We start from the raw sequence: 14,020 nt of genomic DNA, 5'->3' as shown, positions 1-14,020 counted from the left end.
CCTCTGGCCTTTGGAGTACGGATTCACTGCCTTCCAGTAAACAGTGTTTAGAAAATCAGCCAGAGAAAAATGGCCTGCCTGAGTGTGTGTGCGTGTGTGTGCACACGCACATGTGTGTGTGTGTAGGGCTGGGCACCACAGATGGCGATGGGAGGGGTAAAGCCAAAGCCTTAGCATCCGTAGATTCTGGCCCAGGCACTTCCTGAAGGATCTTAGGATCCCAAGCCTCTTCCCAAAGCCCCACCCCTAATTCTGCTGGCCACAACCCCCCATAAGCACTCACTGGGGATGATAGAGCTGGTGCTGGAGCCTGAGGCTTTGATGGTGACCAGGATAGAAGCCTCTTGGGGGCTGCCGCCACCAAGTACCCGACATACATACTCTCCAGAGTCAGCTGGAGATGCCTGGTACAGCCGTAGCCGGGAGCCATGGACCTAGCAGGGAGTGAGGAGAGAGGAGGCTGAATTTCTTAGGCCCTTTGATCAGCCATGGGACCCTGGACCACCATCACCCAGTGCCCTTTGACCCACCTGTGATCACTAACTATCCCTAGTCTTCAGACTACTTGTGTTCTCCAACCTTTCCACACCCTCTTATTTATTCCCCTGGGTCCTCTGACCCTCCCATTCACTGCTTAGTCTGATCCACCTCATCCGAGAGAGTCCAATTTCAAACCATTTCTTTTCCCGTGCAGGACTTACTTGTGAGGGAGCTTCTCTCTGATTTCTCCCTCTCCTCGAGGTTTCCCTACCCTTTAAGTTCCCCATACCTGGTGCTTGACAGGGAGGTTGCCCCCACGCCTGTACCACGAGACTCGGATGTGGGCCTGTCCCGCCACCACACAGTTGAGATCCACGGTCTGTCCTTCGGCCACAGATGAAGATGAGGACTCGATCCTGATGGGTGGGACGATGCCTGAGGCTGGGGGCACACAAAGTGTATCAGCATACAAGGACTTTCCCTTCAGAATGGCTGACCTTCACTGCTCCAGCCTTCTGTTCCCCTATAAGCAGCCCTGACTGTCTCAGAATGTTGCATCTGATTTGGGTCCCCACATTTTAATGGAAATGTAGATAAATGGGAGAGGTGGCAATGGTGTGGTGGGCTGTCAGGAGGGAGGGACGTTAGAATATTCTGCTTTGCCTGAGAGAACAGGGAAGGGGATAAGGGGGAGTCATAAAGTGTGGCTCATAGAAACTCTGAGGACCTTTAGCCCAACTACCCCTCTCACAACGGAGTCTCCAGAGCAAAGCCAGTTACATCTTCATTCAGAGTTTGGGGGATACCCTTGAGGGTGGGGGTGATTCTGTAATGCTACTGGCTTGAGCCCCCACTGGAGTACTCCATCCCTACATAGTATGAGTGGAGAATAATTTTCGTTAGCTAGTCTTAAGTGACTTTTAGAAAGGGGTATTTGCTAAAAGATGATATGGAAGGACAGAGGTGTCCCAAAGTAGAATGGGCTACTTCAGAAGTAGTTACTGAAGGATTTAAAGCAGAAGCTGGATGAGATATTGTAGAGGGGCTTCTTGCCCAGGGATAAGTTGGATGAGATGCTCTCTGAGATTTGTTTTGGTTCAGAACGCAGATTCAACCACATTCCTTGCCTCTTTCCCCAACCCCAAGTTCACCTTCCCTGTACCATCCCTACTCCCTCTGTGGCCTACTTTCCCTGATGCTGGGGCCCTCACCTGGTACAGAACCAGAGTTAGGGTGAGCAGGCTCAATGGTGACAAGGACAGAGGCTTCTTGGATGCTGGAGCCAGCAATCACCCGACACACGTACTCGCCCGAGTCAGCTGGTGATACCTGATAAAGTCTCAGTTGGGAGCCATGGACCTGAGACAGGAGCAAGAGGGGCCAGGAGAGAACATGACCTAAGGATCCCTTAGTTGAGACCCTTGGACCAAGTCTCTTTGATTCTTCCCTCCATGTTTGATGACTCTCTTGATGTCCTAGCAGATGAGTACCTGGGTAAGGGCCAGGAGAGCACACTCCTGGCTGAAGGAACTTTCAAACCTGCATCTACCTTTCAAGGCCCCCAGCGCCCCATACCTGGTGCTGTGCTGGGAGGCTGCCCCCGCGCTTGTACCATTTGACTTGGGCATGGGCCTGTCCAGAAATGACACAATTCAAGTCCAGGGTCTGTCCTTCAGCTACAGATGAGGAAGAAGATTCGATCCTGATAGGTGATGTAAGTCCTGGGGCTGAGGGCAGAAAGGGGAGGTCATAGGACTATAGACCTAGGGCTGATAGGTACCTTCAAGGCCATCAAGTTTAAATTCCCTCATTTTCAGAAAAGCAAACTGAGTCTGGGAGATTAAGTGATTTGCCTAGTTTGAACAGGGATTTGAACTTGGGTCTTCCTAACTCTAATTATTCTATTCATGATGCCATGTTGAGTCAAGGCATGACTTACTTTGGGGGCCATGTATCTAGTAGGCACCTTGGGTTTCCAGGCTAACCCTGTCTATGGAGACTAGAATGTTGCTTTTCTGGGACCTTGAAGCAATGATTCTGTGGAGGTGGGGGAAAGGTGAATTAAGGCAATTCCCCCCAAATAAGTGTCCTAATAATAACAATATCACAAACTCATACTGTTTTATAATTGATATTTTCAAATCACCTTCTTATCAGTCCTGGGAAGGAGGCAAGACAAAAGTCACAGATTCAGTACCAGACAGGACCTAAGAGGCCACTCAGCCTAACTCTGACATTTTACAGATGAGGAAGCCAAGGCAAGTGACTTGTCCAAGATTACACAGGAGACTCCAGATCTAGGACTCTTTGTATGACACTATGCTGCCCCTCATTTTACAGATGAAGGAAGATGAAGCCCACAGAGGAGAAGTGGCTTGGCAAGGGTGAGTGTCAAGGGAGTTAGTGGACAAGCGAGGATGAATGCCCAGGTTGCCCAGTGCTGGGTCAACTCCTAGCAGTAGAACATAAGCCCCCTGAGGGCAGGGACTCATTCATTTTTGCTTTTGCATTCCCAGTCTCTCTAAAAATGTCCAATCCAAAGTAGACACTTGCTAGAGGAATGGTGGACCTGTTGAATGGACAGACTCAGGGTCAGACTCACAGGAAGGGCTGTTGGGGTTGCTGGAGGGGATGGAGATCACGATGGAAGTCTCCTGGGCCTCTATGTTGTTGTTAGCCCGGCACACGTACTCTCCAGAATCAGCTGCTGACACTTGGTTTAGCCGGAGGCGAGAGCCGTGAACCTGGGAGAAGGGAAGGTTGAGGGAGGGAGGGCAGAGGCTGAGCATCCTCTTTGACTTTCCTTTCACACTCCATTGGCTGCTGATAACCTGAGTCACTCAGATGCAGAGATGATCAGAACAGGAGAAGCCGCAGAGGTCATCCAGCCCAATCCTCCCCTCCCTGCCCCCACCCCCACCCCCACCCCCAACCCCACCTCCCAAGAGATCACTGAGGGCTAGAGCCATCAGGGAAGGTCTCAAGTGCAAAGTGGGATTTCAAGTGGGTTTTGGAGGATGGTGAGATTTGGCCCCACACATTACACCTTTTCTCTTCTCTTATCATGTTCCTTGATCCATCCCTATTCTCCCCACCCACCAACTCTTGTCCCACTTGCTTCCATAGCCGCTTTGGACCCCATGGTTTGCTCCAAGTTCACTACCTGATCTCCCTGGTTTTACCCCAAGGTTTCCTGCCCTCCTGATTCTGAGCCCAGAATTTTTACCCCCAAACCGTTTGTTGCCAGAGCCCCCAACTAATGAGAGTCCCCAGTTCTAGGGGGGATACAGCAGAAGACAAAGGGGTCTCCTGATAGTAGGGTAACAGGTTTAGAACTGGGAGGGTCCTTGGAAGCCATTGAGTCCAATACTCCTATTTTACAGATGAGGAAACTGAGACCCAGAGTCAGTCACATAGCATCTGACTGACACGGCATTTAAATCTGGTCTTTCTGATCCCAGGTCTGGTGCCCTACCCACTGTCCACCCTGAATCTTAGATCTTATCCCCTCCAGACCTGTCTCTGTTATCCTCTCCCTTTTTTCCCATTTTCTTTCTCCCTTCCCCCTGCCCTCATTCAGGGGTTCTTCCTACACTGAGATTGTCCCTTGCCCAACCTGTACCTGATGGCGGGCAGGCAGGCTGCCCCCTCTCTTGTACCATGTCACAGTGGCTTGGCTCTGTTCAGGGACTACACAGTTGAAATCCAAGGTCTGTCCTTCAGTCACCACTGTGGAGGAAGATTCTATCCTGATGGGAGGAATGATGCCCGAGGCTGCAAAGAGAGAACCGGACGCAGGGCTCAACGATGCTGGGTTTTCCCTGGTATGGGGCCCCCCACCAGGTTTGTTTGCCATCCCTGGCCCAGCTGAGACTCCTAGTCAGCCCTTAACCCTAGCCCAGTGGGCTCCCTTGAAGGATGGGTAAGAGGGAGAAGGGGCCTTACAGTGGGAGGAGCCACCGCCCTGGATGGTGACGAACAGTGAAGATTCCTGGGAGCCGGCCCCATTGCTGACGTGGCATACATACTCTCCAGAGTCGGCAGGAGTGACCTGGGGGATCCGCAGCCGGGAGCCCACAATCTGGGGGAAACAGAGACAGACTTTGTCCAGAAGCTAGCAATACTGCTCATGGAACTGGGTTTGGGGCACCTTCCTAGGTGCCAAGCAGAGGGCAGCACCACCCTCGAAACTGACATGGGATCAGAGAGTGGCATAATAATTTGTTTTGTTGACTAGTAACTTTTCTTTTTGAGGCAATCAGGGTTAAGTGATTTGCCCAAGGTCACACAGGTAAGAAGCGTCTGAGGCCAGATTTTAACTCAGGTGCAGATTTGAACTTCAGGGTCAGTACTCTATCTATTATGCCACCTAGTTGCCCCGACTAGTAACTTAAATGGTAAGTTTTAATAAATACTATAACTTGCTGTCAAAATAATTTTTTTTTTGCCTTGCATTTACTGGAGCTTAGTTCATATTCCTTCTAGTAGAATGTAAGCCCCTTGAAGGCAGGTACCATATCATTTTTTATCCAGCCCTGCTCTACTGAGACAGTATAGTAGAAGTATTACTATTCCTATTTTATACATTACAGGCTTTAGGACCTTAAAGACTGCTTAGTCCAGCAGTTTTGTACCTTTTTGGGGTTCTAGATCCTTTGGGCAAGCTGGGAATGTCTCTAACCCTTTCTCTGAATCATGTTAAATGCATAAAACAAAATACATGGGACTACACAGAAAATTGAATATACTGAAATATAGTTATCAAAAGATTAAAAACCAAGTTCACAGACCCCAGTGTGAGAATCCCTGGGTTCGTCCAATCCCTGCTTTTGACTCATAAGGACATGGAGTCTCAGAGGTTCAGGGTCCTTGTCCAAGGTCCTGACAGAGACCCAGGTCTCTTGACTTCCAGGCTGCTGGCCTTTCTACTACAGCACTAGGCATGGTATTCATAATGGGTCTTGCTCCCACACCTGTTGTTTTTGTCCCCTCTACCCTCTATCCAGATTGTCTCCCCATTCTCCAGAAGCCCTCGTACCCGATGGCGAGCGGGGAGAGTGCCTCCACGTTTGTACCATGTGATGGTATGTGGTGCTTGACTAGTCACCAGGCAGTTGAGATCCAGGGTCTGTCCATTGGCCAGGGAGGAAGAGGAGGACTCGATCCGGACAGGGTACACAACACCCTGGGCTGGGGGGGAGAAGGGAAAGGAAGGGTAAGAATCTAAGATAGCCTGAAACTGAGGGGGCATAGAAATTAGATCTGGAAGGATCACAAGATCATAGCTGAAAGGGACCTTCAAGGCTAGCAAGTCCAATGTCTTTACTTTTCAGATGAGGAAACTGAGGCTCAAAGAAATTAAGTGACTTGCCCAGGATCACACAGCTACTAAGTGTGCCAGTAAATAGTAAGGTAAGATATGAACCCAGCTCTTTCTGACTCCAAAGACATTGACATATCTACTTCACCAATATTGACTCTGGTCATCTTATTTTATTGACAAGGAACCCTAGGTCCAAGTGACTTGATCAAGGTCAAAGGGGGGAATCTAGGTCTTCTGCCTCCCCATCCACAGTTCATTCCTAATAACAATGGCTAGCATTTCTATAGCACTTTAAGACTTGCAAATCATTTTACCTCTATTATTTCATTTGATCCTCACAATAACCCTGGGAGGGAGGGGCTACTATTGTGCCCATTTTGCAGATGAGGAAACTGAGACTGAGAGAGGTTTTTGTGCACAGGGTTACATAAATGGTTAAGTGTTTGAGGCAGGATTTGAACTCAGGTCTTCTTGACTCCATATCTAGTATCAATCCACTATGCTCCCTAGCTGCCTCTCCAGAGACAAAGTTCTTTCCTAGGAGATGACAGTAGGGCCCTGGCTAACTCCTCCCCACCATCACACCCCAGGGGGCCCCATCTACCCAAGGTAGACTCACGGTGGAAGTGGCCAGGACGCTGCTGTTGGATGGTGATGAGAACAGAGGCCTCCTGGGGGCCAGAGCTACCAATCACCCTGCACACGTACTCGCCTGAGTCAGCTGGTGATACCTGGGACAGCCGTAGTCTGGTGCCATGGACCTGAGTCAAGGTGGGAAGACGGGAGGTTGGAAAGCAAGCAGGAGACAGAGTGCCTGCACTAAGCAAGGGTTGTTTCATTCCCTTCTGCAATTTGAAACCCCAGTGCCTGGCACATAATGCTTGTGGATTGATTGGTAGTAGAATGTCAAATCCCTGAGGGCAGGGTGTTCCTAATTTTCATCCTCCTATAGTACAGTCAATGCTGAGGACAGTGACTTGAAACATGTCTATTGAATAGAATTTAACAAGCATGTCCTATCCACAAAAGGCCAGGCACACAATCAGGACCTTTCAGGCACCAAGCAGGCACTCAGATGGGCTTCAGAGATTCTTCCCCCAGAGGCTGCAATACCAGCACACTTGGGCCTCCAACCTTGGAGCTCAGCAGCTCCTCAATGGCCCAGCAGCTGGAATTAGGGCCAGCTTTGGCTTGGATACATTCCCCTCCTCCCCACACACAAGAGGAGGCTGATGATCAAAAGTGTCCCTCTCCCTCCCCTCCCTGCCATACCTTTGGATTTCTGGTACCTGATCTAAGACTTCCCTCTCTTCCTGGCAAACATAGGGTTGAACAGCCACACCTGACCTCATCCTTTCTTACCTGATGCCTGGTGGGGAGGTTGCCGCCTCGCTTGTACCAGGTGACCTGGGCATGGGCCTGCCCAGAAACCAGACAGTTCAGCTCAAAAGTCTGTCCTTCGGTGATGGATGAAGAGGAAGTCTCAATCCTTACTGGGGGAGTGACTCCTAGGCCTGGAGAGCAAAGAAGTCAGATCAGGACTTTGCAGATAGAGACAATTTGAGGCAGGAACAAGTCTATGTGGACAGTGGGAGCTCCTACTTGGGAAGATGACAGTAATAATCTAACATTTCTTTAGTACTCTAAGGTTTGCAAAGTACGTATATTATCTCATTTAACCCTGAAAGGGAGGTGGTATTACTATCCCCATTTTGCAGATGAGAAAACTGACATTAGATGACTTGTCTCAGGGTCACTAAATTAATCTGTTTCCAAGGTGGGATTCCAACTTGTGTCTTTCTGACTCTAAACCCGGTGCTCTGAGTCCTGGACCACTGAACTGCCTAGAAAATGATGTTGTTGAAGTGTCGTAGAAAGATTCCCAGACCTGGCAGTCATAGAATCATAGAATTAGTGACAACAGATTTACAGGTCTCCTGGTTCAACCCCTTCACCTTGTGAATAAGGAAGCTGAGACCTAAAGGAGTAAACACGGCTTGCCCAAGGACAGGTGGCAATAATCTCATCACAACTATGATCAATGCTGGAAAGGGCAGGACAATGTGCCATCCTGTGGCTCCGTTCACCATCTCTGTGACTGTCCAGATCAAAACCCCCTTCCCCTCACTCCTCCCCTGGCCCTATTGCATCTCCCTAAGATCATAAGCTACTGGAGGGCAGGGGTGGACTTACTTTTGTATTTGTATTCCCATAATCCCTGGCCCTTAGCAGGTGTTTAATGAATGTTTATCGACTGACTAATGATCCCAGCAGAACTAAGATTCAAGTCCAAATCCAGCACCACTCTCTTCTCTGTTCCATGGCATAGGAAACCTGGCTTTGCCACTTACTATGTGTTTAACCAGTCACTCTTCAGAGCCTTGGTTTCCCCAGGAGGGATGGTAACAACTCTGGGGATTTATTATTATATATAATCATGTTGGTTGTGAGGAAAAGTGCTCTGTAGACCATGACTGCTACAGAAATGGAGTTGTTATTGGGACTATCCCTCCTCTGAGGATTCATGGGCACAGAGGTGGTCCTGGGCTCCTGAAGGACCAGACCATGACCAGACCAGACAGAGCTAACAGGGACCTCTGAGTGCCACTGAGTCCAACCCTTCATTTTACAGATGAGAAAGCTGGGGAACAGACAGGTTAAATGACTTACTCAGGGTCACATAGCTAGGCAGGATCTGAACCCAGATCTTCTGGACTCTAAGTTCAGTGGCCTATCTACCCCATCATAGTCCTTTCTCAAAATGCCCCATGGAAGAAAGAGCTTCGATTTAACATCAGAAGGGAACTTTCAAGGCCATCGAGTCTCATTTCACAGATGGCTAATTAGAGAGAGGCCATCTCATCTCATTTTGGCAGGGGCAGGGGGATTGGTGAATTAATTTGCCAAATTTCACAAAAGTGACCGTGGTGATTTTACCACTGTACCAAGGAGCCCTCTATAGGCATATGGCAATGGAAAATAGAAATTGAACCAATCAGTTCATCAAGCATTTAGGCTTGATTCTGTGACTCCCAAGTCTGGGAATCTTTCCATGACACTTCACCAACATCATTTTCTAGGCAGCTCGGTGGTACAGGGCTTAGAGCACAGGGCTTAGCGTCAGAAAGACATACTTACGACATTCTAGGCCCTGTGCTAAGTACTGGGGATGGAAAGACAGCAGTTGAACAGATCTTACTCTCATAGAGCTTATATTCTATTCGATGTGAAAAAAAACAACCCCCTAAAGCAGGAAGGCCTCCATTCTGTGGATCCACTATGAGGGAGCTAATTAGAAAGATTTGGCAAAGGATAATGCAAGACGAGAAAGTCTGAATGAATTAAGATTTGGGCCAACAATGGGAAGATGTGCACTGATGAGATCACAGGTCCATCAGATGTGGAATCATTAGGCCTATGATGATAACCCAAGCCATGCTAGAAGGCCGCCTTGTCCTGAGGCTCACCAATCTCTTAACTCCATTCCCACTGGGTATGTAAATTCCTCAAGCATGGACGAGGGAAGGAGCCGGGTTACTCTGGGAATATGCATGACCCTCGAGATCCAGAAGAGTCCTTCCTCGACCCCAGGCCACTTACCAGGGATGGAACCATGACTGGAACCTTGAGCCTGAATGGTGACAAGGACAGAGGCTTCCTGGTGACCAGAGCTGCCAACCACCCGGCACACATACTCTCCAGAGTCAGCTGGAGTCACTTGGTATAACTGTAGCCGGGAGCCATGGATCTGATACCAGGGAAGAAGCAAGAAAGGATTAAGAAAGGCTCAGGATGGGGTGGCTAGGTGGTGCAGTGAATAGAGCACCAGCTCTGGAGTCAGGAGGACCTGAGTTCAAATCTGACCTCAGACACTTAACACTTACTAGTCATATGACCTTGGGTAAGTGACTTAACCCCAATTGCTCTGCCTTCTCCCCTCCAAAAAGAAAAAAAAAGTAATAGGACTAAAACAGACCTCATCATCTTTCTCCCAAACCCCTCCCTCCCACCTGAGCTCACAGCCTCAGTTTCCTTAACTCCTCACTCTCAGTGACCCCACCTATCCAATCTGTTGCTACATCATGTCATTTCTACCTTTAAATCCCTCACAAAGCCAGCACCCCATCTCTAGCTGGAATTGCCTCTCCCAGCACTACCATAGGAACCTCCTGCCTCAAGTCTATCCCTACTCCAAATCCATTCTCCACTCAGCTGCCAAAGTGATTTTCCTAAAGCACAGGTCTGACCACATCTCCTCCTTAGTTCAGGAAACTTCAGGGGCTCCCTGTTACCTCCAGAATTAAATAAAGAATTCTCTGATGGGTGGATTAAATACAAAGTTCTCTGCTTGGCATTTAAAGCCCTGGTTCCAACCTGTCTTTTGAGCCTTCTTGACTATATGTGGCTATATATACCAACTTGCTTTTATGTGAATGTAACCTGCATCTCCCATCACAGTGCCTTTGCCCGGGCTGTCCCTCATGCCTGGAATGCTCTCTCTCTTTCTCACTGCTTCTTACTTTCCCAGGCTTCCTTCAGAACTCAGCTTAGATGGTACCTTGTGCCAAAGGCCCTCCCAGCTGCTAGTGCCTTCCCCTCTGAGTTTTCCCTCCATCTAATCTATACATATCTTACATGTACCTAGTAATTTACAGGTCACCTCCCTCATTGGAATACAATCCCCTTGAAGGTAGGGACTGTTTTTTTGCTTTTGTTCCAGGTACCTACTATGGTTCTGGCACACAGTAGGCACTTTAATTGATTAACTATTAACTAATAGATTACTGATTAGCTAATTGGTTTACTGACTACCCTCTAAAGATAATTCAAGTCCCACCTCCTTTAAGGAGTGTTCTTCCTCTGATTCCCTTAGTCAATAAAAACCTTTCCTTTCCAACTCACATAGCACTTATTTCTATGCCGTTCTGTAATGTTATTGTTATCTATGCTGTTGTCTTTTTTTTCCTGCTTGACCATAAGTTCAATGAGGGTAGGAATGATGTCTTCTCTATCTCTTCCCTTAGGCCTAACGCAATGTTCTGTATACAGTTGATGCTTAATAAGTGTTTGTTGAAAGAATGAATGAGGCCACAAATCTTAAGGATGGCAAAGAGAATTATATGTCTAAATCTTCAGAGCAGCAGGTTTTGTGGGAACAATAAACTGGAAACAAAGAGGCTGCCCATCGATTAGGAATGTCTAAACAAATTGTGGCCTATAAATATAATGGAATATGATTATGCTATAGGACAAAACAAATACAAGGAATTTAGAAAAACACCGGAAGATTCATGGGGATTAACAGAATGAAATCAGAAGAAAAATATGCGCAATGAATACAATTATTTAAATGAAACCAATGCTAAAAGGCAGGTGAATTCTGATTCACTGTAATGTTCCAGAAGATGAAACACATTTCCCTTCTCTATAGAGGTGGGGAACCATGGGCAAAGAATACTGTATACCCTGTCATTGTGTTTGTGGATTTTTTTTAACTGTTATTTCTTCATTGCAAGGAAATGTTATGATGTAAAAAAAGAGGCATTTGTAAAGCAACAAATTGTGAATGAATGAAAATCTGACCTGCTTAGAGGGCACCTTCAACTAGAAGGTCCCAGATTTAGAAGGCTGGCAATGTCTCTATTAGACAGGAGGTCCTGGGGATGAGAGAGATCCAGGATTCTCATCGTTGGGTCATAGAATAATATATTTTGAGCTGGGAGTGAGTTTAGCGGTTATCTCTGCACCAGTCCTCTCATTTTAGATATGAGGTAATTTGACTCAGAGAAGTACTGAGACACTTGCCTAGGATTACTCAGATGTTAATTGTAGAGGGGAATTTGAACCCAAGATCTTTTAATTTTTAATTTTAATTTTTTGCTTTTTTTGGGGGGGGGAGGGGAAGGGCAGGGCAGCTGGGGTTAAGTTACTTGTCCAAGGTCACATGGCTAGTATGTGTTAAGTGCCTGAGGTTGGATTTGAACTCAGGTCCTCCTGACTCCAGGGCTAGGGCTCTATTCACTGTGCCACCTAGCCGCCCCTGAATCCAGGATCTTTGACCCCACAGGCAGGTGTCTTTATGCTTTCTCTTAACATGCGTCTTTCTCTCACTCTCCTTACCTGGTGCTTGACTGGGAGGCTGCCCCCGCGCTTGTACCATGAGACCTGGGCGTGAGCCTGACCGGTAACGATGCAGTTCAGATCCACAGTCTGTCCTTCGGCCACAGACGAGGAGGATGACTCAATCCTGATTGGAGGCGTGACGCCCAGGGCTGGGGACACAGCACACTGGTTGGGACCTTGGCACAATTTCTCTTGGCAGGGTGATGGGGAGAGTGGGACAGGGCAGTGGGGCCCACCACACCTCTGTGTCTTAGTGGGGAGATGGGAGCTAGAAATGACACAGTTTAGTGTAGTGGGATGAAAACTGGGAGTGGATCAGGAAGATCTGGGGTACCAGTGTGTTCTGAGGAAAACACATCATATTTCCTAGGCCTCAGTCCATTCATTTCTAAAATGGGAGCTCCACAGTTTTAAATTTCTTACAATGTCTTAGGCTAGAACCAGGGGCTAACTCAGAGATACATCAGTTATAGGAGGAGTGGGGATCTAAGGATGTCCCAAGTACATACTGGAGAAGAGGAGAGGTTTGGGGCAGGGCTTCATGGGGCCACACAGCCCTCAGCATTCCCCTCCATGACCCTGGGACCCTCACCAGGGATGGAGCCTTCAGGCTCAATGGTGACAAGGACAGAGGCTTCCTGGGGGTTGGAACTGCCAACCACTCTGCACACATATTCTCCAGAGTCAGCTGGGGACACCTGATAGAGTCGTAACCGGGACCCATGGACCTAAGCAGGGGAAAAGGAGAGAAGGTAGAAAAACGACTCAAGAATTCTCAAGGCTAAGGCCAAGACATTCCCAGACTCTAGGGGACAGGAATAGCCCCTTCTGAGCAAGGGACATTTTAAAGGGATTTGGGGCCTCCTGACAATGAACTGGGTGGAGATTGATTCTTATTGTTGATGAATGCACACACACATGAACACACACGTATACACACAGGATATGCATACAACATACATATACATCTATATATATCATGTACATATGTATGTGTGTGCCTATACACACACTCACACACATACATCTGTCTCTCTCTCTCTCTCTCTATATATATATATATACATATATTCACACAATGTACACATTCCAGACATGGTCCATGCAGGAATTTATTTTTGCTTGATTGTACATGTTTACTATAAGGGTTTTGTTTTTCCTATTTTTCTAATGGGGGAAGGGAGGTAGGAGAGAGAGAGAGAAAAAAAGCATTTTGTTAATTGAAAAAAGACAGCAACAAGGAACTTGGGGAGCCCATGATGGGGAGCAGAGAGCTTCTACCCCCGAACCCCTCCAGACCAGTCTCTCTCCCAGCCTTCCCTAGATGGGCCCATACCTGGTGCCGGGCAGGGAGGGTGCCACCACGCTTGTACCATGTGACCTGGGCATGGGCTTGCCCTGCAATGACGCAGTTTAGATCTAGGGTCTGACCTTCAGCCACAGTTGAGGAAGATGACTCAATCCTGATTGGGGGTGTGATGTCCTGGGCTGGGGACACAAAGGAAAGGTTGGAGACCTAGTACAGGTAGCAGAGAGGCCAGAAAAGAACTCTGGAGGCAGTGGGATCTCACTGATGTCCTAGGGCAGACCCCAAGGACCACCCTCGAGGTTCATCAGCTTCTTGGCTCCACTCCCACAGAGGGGAAAGGGTGGTGTGAGGATTTCCTAGACACCAACCAGAGAAGGTGGAGGTTCCAGGGTAGGATTTCACTGGCAATGCACCAAGTCCTGAGATCTCCCTGATCCTTGGCGCCTGTGATAGTAATGGCATTTAAAGATTCCCCTGTATTGGCTTAGTTTTTCAAACTGATTGTGTTAAAACCCAGAGCTTGTTAATCCCACCTGTGGGATGGACTTGTTGATGTGAAAAGAAAGTCCTGAACTGGGAGGAGCTGGTGACGTAGATTTTTGGAGAGACAAGAGAGAGGCGGAAGATTTTTTTTGGAAGCAGCACCTCGTGGAGAGAGAGAGACTAAGAGAATTGCTGGTGGCCGCTTTGAATTGCCCTGGACTTTTGAGACCTGCCCCCTGAGCTGCCAAGGACTGAGGAGACATGGCTGTTTTGCTGGTACTTTGTCTGTCTGTTTTGATGTT

At 48.0% G+C, this 14,020-nt stretch overlaps 1 protein-coding gene across 10 annotated transcripts in view; it reads right to left on the bottom strand.

Annotated features, from left to right (window-relative positions):
- Nucleotides 1-14,020, bottom strand: part of HSPG2 (heparan sulfate proteoglycan 2) — a 165,200-nt gene that overhangs the window by 31,946 nt on the left and 119,234 nt on the right. For 9 of the 10 annotated variants that reach the window (XR_011166546.1, XM_069078506.1, XM_069078508.1 and 6 more), the window contains 14 exons: nt 13,263-13,414; nt 12,519-12,654; nt 11,924-12,075; nt 9,404-9,551; nt 7,166-7,317; nt 6,423-6,564; nt 5,519-5,670; nt 4,426-4,561; nt 4,103-4,254; nt 3,083-3,224; nt 2,056-2,207; nt 1,692-1,839; nt 770-921; nt 284-434 (listed from right to left, as the gene is read on the bottom strand). Coding sequence is in view for 9 of the 10 variants with exons in the window: in XM_069078506.1 (XP_068934607.1) it covers nt 284-434; nt 770-921; nt 1,692-1,839; nt 2,056-2,207; nt 3,083-3,224; nt 4,103-4,254; nt 4,426-4,561; nt 5,519-5,670; nt 6,423-6,564; nt 7,166-7,317; nt 9,404-9,551; nt 11,924-12,075; nt 12,519-12,654; nt 13,263-13,414 (2,067 nt within the window). In the remaining variant the exon portion in view is untranslated. The remainder of the gene's footprint in view (nt 1-283; nt 435-769; nt 922-1,691; nt 1,840-2,055; nt 2,208-3,082; nt 3,225-4,102; nt 4,255-4,425; nt 4,562-5,518; nt 5,671-6,422; nt 6,565-7,165; nt 7,318-9,403; nt 9,552-11,923; nt 12,076-12,518; nt 12,655-13,262; nt 13,415-14,020) is intronic. The other variant, XM_069078514.1, reaches the window with a different exon arrangement.

The sequence above is a fragment of the Petaurus breviceps genome, unplaced genomic scaffold (assembly GCF_028583685.1).
Source record: "Petaurus breviceps papuanus isolate PSGF00001 unplaced genomic scaffold, PetGlider_PUasm1.0 91041, whole genome shotgun sequence".
Lineage (NCBI taxonomy): Eukaryota > Metazoa > Chordata > Mammalia > Diprotodontia > Petauridae > Petaurus > Petaurus breviceps.
Note: the sequence above shows the minus strand (reverse complement) of the source record. Positions and strands in the feature narration are given on the sequence as shown.